We start from the raw sequence: 13183 nt of genomic DNA, 5'->3' as shown, positions 1-13183 counted from the left end.
AAGTGCTGATTAATAAAACTTGCGATGAAGATGAAAGTGTACATTTTCTATCTCTGCTGTCCGTAGTAGCCATTGTCCATATATGGCTATTGAGTGCTTGAAATTTGGCTAATGCACATGAGGAACTGAATTTTTTGCTTTATTTTATTTAAATTTTTATAGCAAGATGTATTGGATAGCATAGCCCAGTACTACTCTTCAGGTAACTCTTTCTCTAATTTTTATCAATATAGGTTAGCTTTATTAGTTTTTGAACCTCATAAATAGAATCATACTTTGCTTATATCACTTTTTCATATGTAAATGGAATCATACATTGTGTACTTCTGTGTTGAGCTTTTTTTTTTCTTTTTTTTTTTTAAATATATTTCACTGATCCCCCACAGAGAGGAAGGGAGAGAGACAGAGAGCCAGAAACATCGATCAGCTGCCTCTCGCACATCTCCCACTGGGGATGCGCCCACAACCCAGGTACATGCCCTTGACCGGAATCGAACCCGGGACCCCCCAGTCCGCAGGCCAACGCTCAATCCACCCAGCCAAACCGGTTTCGGCTGAGCTTTTTTAATTTAATTACCATCTATGAGATTCATCCATGTTGTGGCATGTATTGGTTTGTATGTGTGTTTATTACTTTGTAGTATTTTATGAATATGCCATAATTTGCTTATCCATTCACTTATTGATAGAATTAGAGTTATTTACCATTTGAGCTATTATAAATAAACTAGAGGCCCAGTGCATGAATTCGTACATGGGTGGGGTCAGGCTGCCCCGCCCCGATCGGCAGATCGAGAGGGCTGGCCAGGGGGAGGGGCTGCGGACCGTTGGCTGGCCGGCCCACTCCCTGGTCAAACTCCCAGTCTAACTCCCAGGTCGAGGGGATAATTTGCATATTAGCCTTTTATTATATAGGATGAATATTCTCATATGGTGAACATAGGCACTTACTTTCTTTAGGAGATATTTCTAAGAGTAAAATTGTTGAATTATATGGTAGAAATATGTTTTAGCTTTAGTAGATATTACTAAACAGTCTCCCAAAGTGTTTGAACTAACTTATACTCTCTTCAACAATGTATAATACTTTTAGTTTATTCCACATAATCCCCGACATTTGGTGTGTCAGGGGTCCCCAACACCACTCCCAGGTTGATGATTTGCCACGACTCCGGGACTCATCATATAGACATGCTCATGGCTATGATTTATTGCAGCAAAAGGATATAAAGCAAAATTGCAAAAGGAAATGGCACATGGGACAAAGTTCAGAGGAAATCAAGCACAAGCTTCCAAGAGTCCTCTCTCAGTGTAGTCACACAGGATGCACTTAATTCCTCCAACAGCGAATTGTGACAACATGTAAAATGTTGTCTACCAGGGAAACTTGTTAGAGGCTCAGTGCTCAGGGCTTTTATTGAGGCCTGGCACCCAAGCTCTATGTGTAGGCAATCTCTGCCTAGCACGTACCAAAATTCCAGACTCCCAGAAGGAAAGCAGGTATGTAGCATACACCATATTGTTTGCACAAATACTTTAGGCACAGTGAGCCATTTTAATCAGTTCTGAGTATGGTGGGGACACTACCAGAATCCAAGTTTCCAGATGCCAGCCAGAGGCCAGCTTTGCAAACAGGCTTCCTGAGGATAGCAGTCTAAGGCCTGCAGTGTTAACTCTTCTCTCCACACTGGATAATTTTAGTCATTTAAATGGTTGCCTTTCTGTTGGGTATGTAGTAGTATCTCATGTTTTTACATTTCCCTAATGAATAATGATCCTGAATACATTTTCATATATTTATTGCCCATTTGGGTATCTTCTTGGCAAAGTGCCTATTTAAGGTCTTGCCTTTTTTTTTAAATCCTCACCTGAGGATATGTTTTTATTAATTTTAGAGAGAAAGGAAGGAAGGGAGAGAGAAACATCGATGTGAGAGAGAGACATCTATCAGTTGCCTCCTTTATGCACCCCAACTGGGGATCAAATCCTCCAACCTTTTGGTGTACAGGATGATGCTCTAACCAACTGAGCCACCCGGCCAGGACAGCTTTTGCCAATTTTAAAAAAATTAGTTGCCTTTTTTCTTATTGCTTGGTAGAAATTCTTCATATATTCTGGATATGAGTCCTTAGTCATATTTATGTATTACAAGTAATTTTTCTCAATCTCTGACTTGCTTTTTCACTTTTTAAATGATGCCTTTAGTTAAATGGTTATTCTTAATTTTAATAAAGTCTGATCTAACAGTATATTTCTTATGTGGATAATGCTTTTGTCTCCCATTTAAGAAATCTTTTAACTACTTCAATGTCCTGGAGATAGTCTCATTTATTTTTCTGGAAGCTTTATTATTTTACCTATCTTGCTTATATTTGTGATCCACCTCAAACTGACTGGTATAAGGAAAAGGTTAAGATTCTCTTTTTTTCTGTTTCTACATTATTATTCAAAAGACCTATCTTTTCCCACAGAGTGGCAGTGATGTCTTTGTTGTAAATCATGTGACTGTATGTGTGTTGGTCTGTTTCTAAATTGATTATTATGTTCCGTTAGTCTCTTTGTCTATCCTTATGCCAATAATGCACTATTTTTTATCACTGTGGCTTTACAATAAGTGTTTCTATTTTGTAGTATAAGTCTTCTTTGTTCTTCAAAATTATCTTAGCTGTCCTTCGCATTTTTTCTATTTCTTTTGTTGTTGTTGTTTGTTTTGTAAATTTGAGAATCAGCTTGTCAGTTTCCACATGCAAAATAATCCTGCTGGAATTTTGAATCATATTGCATTGAATTTATAAATCAATTTAGAGAGAACTGAAATCTTAACAATATTGAGTTCCATGAACATGAAATGTCTTTCCTTTTCTTTCTTTTTTTATTTATTGTTGACAATATTACAGCAGTCCCCCATATCCCCACCCTTTTGTCCTCCCTAACCTCACTCCACACTATTGTCTGTGTCCATAAACTATGCATATATGTATGTATGTTCTTTAGTTAATCTCTTCCCGTCGCCCCCACCCTTCACCCTTCACCACTCTGAGATCTGTCAGTTTGTTCCATGCTTCCATGCCTCTGGACCTATTTTGTTCACCAGTTTATTTTGTTCATTAAATTCCACATATACATGAGATCATGTGATATTTGCTTGCTCTGCCTGGCTTATTTTGCTTAGCATCATAATCTCCAGGTCCATCCATGCTGTCTCAAAGGGTAAGCGATCCTTCTTTCTTACAGCCGCATCATATTCCATTGAGTAAATTATCACAGCTTTTTTATCCACTCATCTACTGATGGGCACTTGGGCCGTTTCCAGATCTTAGCTATTGTAAATGACACTGCAATGAACATAGGGGTGCATACATTCTTTCTGAACACATTGTATGCGGGAAACGTATTTATACGTTTTATACTTGTTCTCAATACATTTGCTCACCAAGGGTAAATATATATATATATTAGGCAAATATATATATATATTTTAATATTGGCTTTTTTCTGTGAATTTTCATATTTTGTGTACAGTGAAATTTTTTAATTTTAAGCCTAAACGTTTACTTGTTTCTTACTTTATACGTTTTATAAATACGTTTCCCGCATACAATGTGTGAATAGTCTTTCGAGTTTCTTACGATATATTCCCAGAGGTGGGATTGCTGGATCAAAAGGCAGTTTCATTTTTAATTTTTTGAGAAAACTCCATACTGTTTTCCATAGTGACTGCACCAGGCTGCATTCCCACCAGTAGTGCACGAGGGTTCATTTTCTCCACATCCTCACCAGCACTTGTTTGTTGACTTATTGATGGTAGCCATTCTGGCAGGTGTGAAGTGAGATACCTCATTGTAGTTTTAATTTACCTCTCTCTGATGATTAGTGACATTGAACATTTTTCATATTTCTGTTGGCCATCTATCTGTATGTCCTCTTTGGAGAAGTATCTATTCAGTTCTTTTGCCCATTTTTTAATTGGATTGTTCATCTTCCTTTTGTTGAGTTGTATGAGTTCTTTGTATATTTTGGAAATTAATCCCTTATCAGATGTATCATTGGCAAATATGTTCTCCCATACAGTAGGTTCCCTTTTCATTTTGTTGAGGTTGCTTTTGCTGCGCATAAGCTTTTTAGTTTGATGTAGTCACATTGGTCCATTTTTCCTTTGTTTCTTTTTCCCGAGGTGATGATTGGTGAAAATACTACTATGTGAGATGCTGAGATTTTACTGTCTGTGGTTTTCTTTCTTTCTTTTTTTTTTTTAGGATATATATGGTTTCCCACCTTATGTTTAAATCTTTTATCCATTTTGAGTTTATTATTGTGTATGGTGTAAGTTAGTGGTCCAGTTTCATTTCTTTGCATGTATCTGCCCAATTTTCCTAAAACCAGTATTGAAGAGACGGTCTTTATTGTATGTTCTTGCCTCCTTTGTCAAATATTAATTGACCATAATGGCATGGGTCGATTTCTGGGGTCTCTTTTCTGTTACATTGGTCTATAGCCTGATCTTGTGCCAGTACCAGGATGTTTTTATTACAGTGGCTTAGTAGTAGAGTTTGATATCCAGTATTGGGATACCTCCAACTTTGTCCTTCTTTCTCTAGATTGCTGTGGCTATTTGGGTCTTTTTTGGTTCCATATAAATGTTTGGAATATTTGTTCTAGATCTGTGAAATATGCTGTTGGTATTTTAATAGGGATTACATTGAATCTTTAGATTGTTTTAAGGAGTATGGACATTTTAATGGTGTAAATTCTTCCAATCCATGAACATGGTATATGCTTCCATTTGTTTATCTCTTCCTCTATCTCTTTTTTCAATGTCCTGTAAGTTTTCTGAGTAAGGGTTTTTTACCTCCTTGGTTAGGTTTATTCCTAGGTATCTTAGTTTGAATTGTGAATTGTTACTGCACTTCTTTCATTTCTGATTTTATTTATTTGGGCTCTCTCTTTGTTTCTTGATGAATCTGGCTAAAGGTTCATCAGTCTTGTTTATTTTGCCCAGCCAGCATGGCTTAGTGATTGAGCTTCAACCTTTGAACCAGGAGGTCACAGTTTGATTCCCAGTCAGGGCACATGCCTGAGTTATTGGGCTGGATCCCCAGTGTGGGGCGTGCAGGAGGCAGCCAATCAATGATTCTTTCTCATCATTGATGTTTCCGTCTCTCTCTCCCTCTCTCTTCCTCTCTGAAATCAATAAAAATATTTTTTTAAGAAAAGAAAAAAAATCTTATTTATCTTTTCAAAGAACCAGTTCTTGGTTTCATTGATCTTTTGTACTGTTTTTGTAGTCTCTATGTCATTTATTTCTGCTCTCATCTTTATTATTTCCTTCCTTCTTACTCTGGGCTTGTTCTCACTTTCATTTTCTTTTCTTTTTTTCCTTTTTTCTTTACTTCTCAGTGTTTTATAGTTTTCAACATAGAGGTTTTGTATATCTTTCATTAAATATTTTTAAATCTTTGTAATTTCTTAAATGCTATAAATGGTATTCTTAAATTTAATTTTTATAAGTTTTTCCCTGATATGTAGAAAGAATTGGGTTTTTGTGTATTGAACTTGGATCCAGCAATCTTACTATATTCACTTATTACTCTCATAGTTTTTTAATTATTTGGGTTTATCTGTGAACATAATCATGTTACCTGTTTATACAGACAATTTGAGTTTTGATTTTCAAAACTTTATACTTCTAATTTTTTTTTCTTGCCTTATTGCACTGGCTTAGACCTCTAGTACCGTGTTGAATAGTGGATATCCTTCTCAGAAGAAAAGCGTATGATAATTATCAAGGGCATCTGATATAGATATCATTTATCTTACTTAATAAGGAAGTTGTCTTCTGTTTCTAGTTTATGAGAGCTTTATATCATGAATAGGTATTGTATTTTATCAAATGCTTTTTCTGCATATTAAGGTCATCATAAGATAATTGTGAATTTTAAGTGTGATAAATTAGTAACAGAGAATCTAGTCCAAAGTAAGCACTCAATTTTTAGCTATTATTCTTCTGAGGACTTTTTGTTATAGAAGATACTAGAGGCCCAGTGCACAAATTCATGCACAGGTGGGGCTCAGCTGGCTGACCCCAATTGGGCTAATTGGGCTGGGCTGGCCGGGGGTAGGGGCTACAGGTGGTTGGCCAGCTGGGGTAAGGGGCTGCGGGCAATTGGTGGGCCAGCCCTGCTTCTGATCGGGGTGGGGGGGCCTACCGGGGACGGGACACCGCCCCCTGGTCAAAATCCCGGTCAAGGGGACAATTTGCATATTAGCCTTTTATTATATAGGATAGTGGCTAGTATTGCTTCTCAACATGCAAGGATTTACTTAAAAGTTTTTGTCATTCATTTTCATATTCTAAAATGGGTTGATGAATTGTAATAGTCCAGTGGGATGTTGGCATGTTTGGTAATTTTAAACATGAATTCTGTTAACTTTATTATCCATGCTTATATTGTTTCTTTGCCAGGTATCTATCATTTAAGAGATTAGTTGATTTTATTTGACAGGCTTTATGCTTTTTTGTTTCAATATCCTTTTTAAAATAAATGATAATTTAGGTGTTTTATTAGTAAATTTTAGTATTAGGGCAGAATATTCAAATAACCAGATGTATGTTTTTCTTCTTTTTTTAAAATATATTTTTATTGATTTTTTACCAGAGAGAGAGAGAGTTAGAAACATCAATCAGCTGCCTCCTGCACATCCCCCACTGGGGATGTGCCCGCAACCCAGGTACATGCCCTTGACCGGAACCGAACCTGGGACCCTTCAGTCCGCAGGCCGACGCTCTATCCACCGAGCCAAATGGTTTCGGCTGTTTTTCTTCTTTTGTTATGAAGTATGCAGTAGGTATTGAGGTCTTGTGTATAGACCTGGGTTTGGGGATCTGGTAGAACTAGATTTACATCCTGGCATCACCACTTATTAACAGTATTGCTACTAGAAGCTATGTTTTCTCTCTGAGCCCCTTTTTCTCTCTTAAAAAAAAAAAAGTTAATTTGCATTTTCTAGAATTTTATGTGATTTCAGTATGCTTTTTTTGGTTTGTTTTTGGTGTAATTTTTTTAGCATAATTATTTTATGATTCACACATATTGTTTTATGTATCAATAATCATTTATTGTTATTGCTTAGTAATATTCTATTTTATGGATATATCACATCATTTATTCTTTTTTTTTATGGATGTTCCAAAAATAAGAAAATTTTTGGGGGTGATGGATATATTTATTATCTTGATTGTTTCATGGGTATATTTAGCAAATGCACTCTAAATTATTGTATGCTGAGCCCTAGTCAGTGTGTCTCAGTGATAGGAGTGTGGTACTGTACAACAAAAGGTCATGGGTTCCCCTTAGCTGGTTTGGTTCAATGGATAGAGCGTCGGCCTGCTGATTGAAAGGTCCCTGGTTTGATTCCCAGTCAGGGCACATGCCCAGGTTGCGGGCTCAGTTCCCAGTAGGGGGTATGCAGGAGGCAGACGATCAGTGATTCTCATCATTGATGTTTCTGTCTCTCTTTCCCTCTCCCTTCCTTTCTGAAATCAATAAAATATATTTAAAAAAAAAAAAAAGGTCATGGGTTCAATTACTGGTCAGGGCACATACCTAACTAAGCTTTGGGTTCAATCCTGGTTGGGGTGCATGCAGGAGGCAACTGATGGATGTTTCTCTCTCTCCCTCTCCTTCATGTGTGTCTCTCTCAAATTAATAAAAACATATCCTCGGGTTAGGATGAAAAATAAGTTAAAAGGTAAATAAATTATTGTATGTTGATTATAGTTCAAAAGAGCTGTTAAAAAAGTTAAATTGTCATCTGATGAATGATTAACAAGAAGAAAAAAGTATTTCTAGCTTGTTCTAATGTATCTTCAGTTTTAATACCTTAACTACTGTTTAGTAAACTAATATTAATACTTTAAAAGCCACTAATGGTTTATATTACTCTGGGTTGTTCCGGATTAAATCGCATATCATATTTAAAAGCATTTGGCAGCCCAGCCGACGTGGCTCAGTAATTGAGCGTCAACCTATGAATCAACCAGGAGGTCACGGTTCGATTCCCCGTCAGGGCACATGCCCAGATTGCTGGCTCAGTCCCCAATGTGGGGTGTGCAGGAGGCAGCTGATCAGTGATTCTCTTTCATCATTGATGTTTCTATTTCTCTCTCCCTCTCCCTTCCTCTCTGAAATCAATAAAAATAAATTTTAAAATGAATAAAAGCATTTGGCAGGTAAATGTGCAACAAAGTTAATCTTTTATATTCTTTCTCTTTCCAAGTTTTAATTAACAGTACTCCCTATTTCTAATGATCTAGTTGCAGATTGTCTTGATTTGATTGGATTAATAAAGATAGTTGTTCTGGAAACTCAAGTTTTGTTTTTCTTCAAAAGGCTATGCTTCTCTCATTTATTTCAGATGCTTCAGTTTCCACATTTGAATTTATATTCTAAATATGAAATAATTTAGACTTATTTTTCTCTCAACATGTATCCTATGTATTATGAAATTAATTTTTAGATCTTACCTTTAGGGAATCAGGGCAATTTTTTAATCAATTTTACTTTCTTCCTTTAAAGTTAATCTTATTTTCAACCATTATATATGTGATTACATAAAATGCTTGGAATTCATAATGATCCCAGTTAAAGCCAATATAATTTCAAACTTTAGAAGTTAGCTTAAAATGTACCATTAATCAGTTGCCCACTTCACACACACACACACACACACACACACACACACACACACACACACACAAACTTTATATAGGACCTTGCTTCATAAGAATTTAAACTCACACCCATAGTCCTTTCATGTAGACTAAGTCAACCTAAAATTTATGGCCAGGAGAAGGTTAAAGATGTTGCCCAATACTCCAGAGCCAGGGCTAGCTAGGACAGATACCTGTGGAAATCTGTTAGAGCAAGAGTACTTAGCTAGTGGATTGGAACAAACTAGTAGTTCTCAAAGTCAGCATCAGACAGGTGTCCTAGATGCCCTGTTGAGTTTGTACTTGATAGTTTTGCTACTTGATGATCTTGGGCAAGGCATTTTATCTCTGTAAAATGCTCTGACCACCTCTCAATGATCCTATGAGATCATGCATATGAGAATGCTTTGGGCATATTCAGAAGTTGTATATATGAAAATATATGGTCCTCATGCTACTTGCTGCCTATATTTCTCTTGATCATTCCCTTCACTTATAGTTGGCCTGGAATTTCCACATTGGAAGGGTAGTCAGTATCCTTTCAACATCTCCTTCCTTCCCACCCATCCTGTGATTTCAGGGCTATAGGACATTGAAAACTAGCTCCCTTTTATAGAAGGAAGGCAGGCCTCTTCTCTTGAGATTCATATAATTTTTTAATTTGACTGAGGTATTTTGATACCATAGAGAAATTAGAGTATGAAGCTTTTACCACCCTAAGTATTTTATCTTGAGTGGTAGCATTTATTAAGCATGTGCCAGGATTTATTCTTCACAGCAGTGCGACATTGAATGCTTGAGTGATTGTCCAAGGTCATAGAGCTGGGATTCATACACAAGCGCAGACTCTTAACCCCACTGTCATATTGCTTTTCCAATTACTACTCAACCTTCAGTATCAGTGTGAGACTAAAAGTGATGCATGTTCATTGTAGAGGAAGGAAAACAAAAACTCATAATTTTATAATCCAGAGGTAATCACTGTTAAAGCAGTTCCTTCCCATTTTTCCTATATCAAACCATTTCCCTCTTACTGTATATCCACATTCTTTCCACTTTTTACACTTTATAAATAGTGCTGTAGTGATATTACTAGAACTGGAATTACTGGATCAGAGGACATGATCATAAGTGCTTGCCATGTATTGGTTGCCATATTGTCTGAGAAGCCAACAATATTATATTCTCGTCTGCAGTGTTTGAAAGTTTTAGGTTTGTTTAAAAAATTAGGATGATACAAAAAAAAGTTATTTTCTTTTGTCTCTTGCTGTGTTTTGAATGCCATAGTTTTACCATGCTTCTGTATTTATGACAGATAGTTGTGAAAATTATTTGTCCTCAAGGCAGTGGTTCTCAACTGGGGAGTGATTTTGTCCCCAGGGAAATTTGGCAATGTCTGGAAACATTTTTGTTGTTGTCAAGAGGTGGAGCGGTACCACTTGTGTCTAGTAGGTCGAGGCCAGAGATGCTGCTGAACACCCTGCAATGCATAGGACAGGCCCATGACAGAGAGTTACCCAGTCTAAAACGCCAGTATTACTAAGGCTGAGAAACCCTGGTTTATAGTCAGCTCCTGAAATCTAGAAGAAATCCATTGACAAATACTCTAAACACTTCTACATCTTACTCTATTATCTAAGAATAGAAAAGTTCAGTTTTTTTCTGACTTTAACTGCAAAACCGGAGAGCTTTGTTTGGTTAATCTCTGGATTGTTGAGTTCTTAATATTGCAATAAAATCTAATGAAATTAGTTCTCAGAGAACTTTCCTAAAGCCCTTTGAAAGTTTCGCAATGTTTACTGTCACTCTTTTTTTTAAATTAAATCTTTATTGTTCAGATTATTACATTTGTTCCTTTTTTTTCCCCCCATAACTCCCCTCCTCCCAGTTCCCGCCCCACCCTCCGCCCTCACTCCCCACCCACTGTCCTCATCCATAGGTGCATGATTTTTGTCCAGTCTCTTCCCGCATCTCCCACACCCTTCCCCCGCCCCAAGAATAGTCAGTCCATTCCCTTTCTATGTCCCTGATTCTATTAAAATCACCAGTTCATTCTGTACATCAGATTATTTATTCACTTGATTCTTAGATTCATACAGTCGTATGGGTATTCCCTTGTAGGTAACCAACTGTCTTTCTCTTGCTGCTTTTAAGATTCTCTCTTTGTCTTTTGCTCTTGGCATTTTAATTATGATGTGTCTTGGTGTGGTCCTCTTTGGATTCCTTTTGTTTGGGGTTCTCTGCGCTTCTTGGACCTGTAAGTCCATTTCTTTCACCAGGTGGGGGAAGTTTTCTGTCATTATTTCTTCAAATAGGTTTTCAATATCTTGCTGTCTTTCATCTTCTGGCACCCCTATAATTCTGATGTTGGTACGCTTGAAACTGTCCCAGTGGCTCCTTACACTATCTTCGTATTTTCGGATTCTTTTTTCATTTTGCTTTTCCGGTTGGGTGTTTTTTGCTTCCTCGCATTTCAAATCTTTGACTTGATTCTTGCGCTCCTCTCATCTGCTGTTGGGTGTCTGTATAATATTCTTTATTTCAGTCAGTGTATGCTTAATTTCTAGTTGGTTCTTTATCACAACATCGAGGGTCTCATTAGATTTCTTGAGGATCTCATCAAGTTTATCAGCAGTTTCTAGGAAATTATTGAAAGACCTTAAAAGTGCGTTTTTTAGCTCCATATCCTCCATTTCTGTCATGTTTCTTTGTCTCTGCATTTTTTATGCTTTCTTGGTGCACCCCCTTGTGGTCTTTGTGCGCAGTCTTGTTGTAGTTAAGCCTTAATTGTTGTCAGCAATACTGGGGGTGAATTGACCTCCAGGCTAACTGGCTATGAGAGTCAGCTGTGTCTGCAGTGGGAGAGCTTCTGTGCTGGATCTCTAGGGCGGTGCTAGTCTAGCTTTTGCCTAAGGCTATCCGGCAAATGCCTCTGTGCAGGGCTTGGGTGGGGCGGGTCCCCGGGGATCTACAGGGCGGGCGGAGCGAGCAGTTATGGCTGCTCTCAGATCCGTTCCCAGGGGCTCTGCCTCTCAGAGTCCCGGGAGAGAAAGCTGCATTCGAGTTCCGACCAAAGCCAGACAGTCCCGCTTCTCCTGTTTGAGTCTGGGTCCCTAGAGACTCACCCGGATCTGGAGCTCAGAGTCTGAAACTCCCTCCCGATTGAAAACAACAGCCGCGCCCTCCGCCGCCGGCCCGCTCCACATGCACTCCGCACCTTAGTATTTCACTTCCACACTGCGCCTCCTCTGAGTCTCGGTATGGATTTCTCTTTCCTTCTAGTTGTAGGATTTCCACTCAGCCAGCCTTTCTGTGGTTCTGGGTGATGTCCGTTCCGTCTTTTAGTTGTATTTTTGAAGTGGTTGTTCGAAGCAGCAAACTCCGGCGTTAACCTATGTCGCCATCTTGGTTTCTCTTCTGTCACTCTTTTAATGATTCTACAGTGTACCCTCCTTTAGATTTGCCTTAGCTTTTTTTGAGGGGGGGGGCGCTTACCACTAAAATATATAATGTCTCTGATTCCCAAAACAAAAAATCTACAACTTCTTATGGGAATTAGTAATTAGAATATCTTTTGAACCTAAACTCAAAGCAACTCCTACAACATAAAACTTAATTTATTTGGGGGCTTTTAGTTGAGGTTCAATTCATTAGCCTTTAATTTTTATATATATCAATTTTCTTCTCCTGTTAGTTACAATAAAAACCTTATAGCAACTAGTGATATCCTACATAAAAAATCTCATTGGGATGTTATTTCTGTATCATTAACAGGCAGAAAAATGTTCAGTGCACCCAAATTTCTCTTTTAGCCATCAGTCCTCACCAAGGGGAACGTGATAATCTTATTTGTTGGGGTTGAAGAGACCCTGAAAGTCATATTTATTCTTGTTAATTTGGTACATTTATATGTAGGTTCCAGAAAACTTGTGAACTTCTCTGAAATTTTTTCCATACATACCTTGGGACTACTAGAGCTGAAATAAGTGTTGTCTTTGTTCTATTTTTATAGCCCTGCTTTGTCTACACAAAGGCTATTGCTGAGCTTTGTCCTTTTGTGCTTCACAGGAGCCAGCACCTATGACAGAAGACCTGCTAGAGGAGCAGTCAGAGGTTCTAGCTAAATTGGGCACCTCCGCGGAAGGGGCTCACCTCCGGGCACGCATGCAGAGCGCCTGTCTGCTGTCAGATATGGAGTCTTTTAAGGTGGGTCACACTGTCAGGGCTCAGGATTCTATTTTGAGTTATTCTGGGGTAAAGCTGTGAAAGTCACTCAATAAAGTGGTATGAAGACCTGAATGTCCTTTTTATTAAAAGCTTTTATTTCATTAGTAGTTAATAACATCCCGCTTCTATCCCCTAAAGGTTGTATTCAGAGTTGCTTCTTGAGTTTAAAAAAAGCAAAGAACAATCTTTGAATAATAGTTGAAAGTTGAGACTTGAGTAATTTTTTATCTGCACTGGGATGCCTTC

At 37.8% G+C, this 13183-nt stretch overlaps 1 protein-coding gene across 7 annotated transcripts in view; it reads left to right on the top strand.

Moving 5' to 3' along the window:
* LOC102421225 (rab3 GTPase-activating protein catalytic subunit) overlaps positions 1-13183 on the top strand; it is a 92368-nt gene that overhangs the window by 63851 nt on the left and 15334 nt on the right. For all 7 annotated transcript variants that reach the window (XM_023745113.1, XM_006103875.3, XM_023745115.1 and 4 more), the window contains one exon: positions 12779-12916. In XM_023745113.1, the coding sequence (XP_023600881.1) occupies positions 12779-12916 (138 nt within the window). The remainder of the gene's footprint in view (positions 1-12778; positions 12917-13183) is intronic.

Source organism: Myotis lucifugus, unplaced genomic scaffold (assembly GCF_000147115.1).
Source record: "Myotis lucifugus unplaced genomic scaffold, Myoluc2.0 scaffold_517, whole genome shotgun sequence".
NCBI classification, from domain to species: domain Eukaryota; kingdom Metazoa; phylum Chordata; class Mammalia; order Chiroptera; family Vespertilionidae; genus Myotis; species Myotis lucifugus.
Note: the sequence above shows the minus strand (reverse complement) of the source record. Positions and strands in the feature narration are given on the sequence as shown.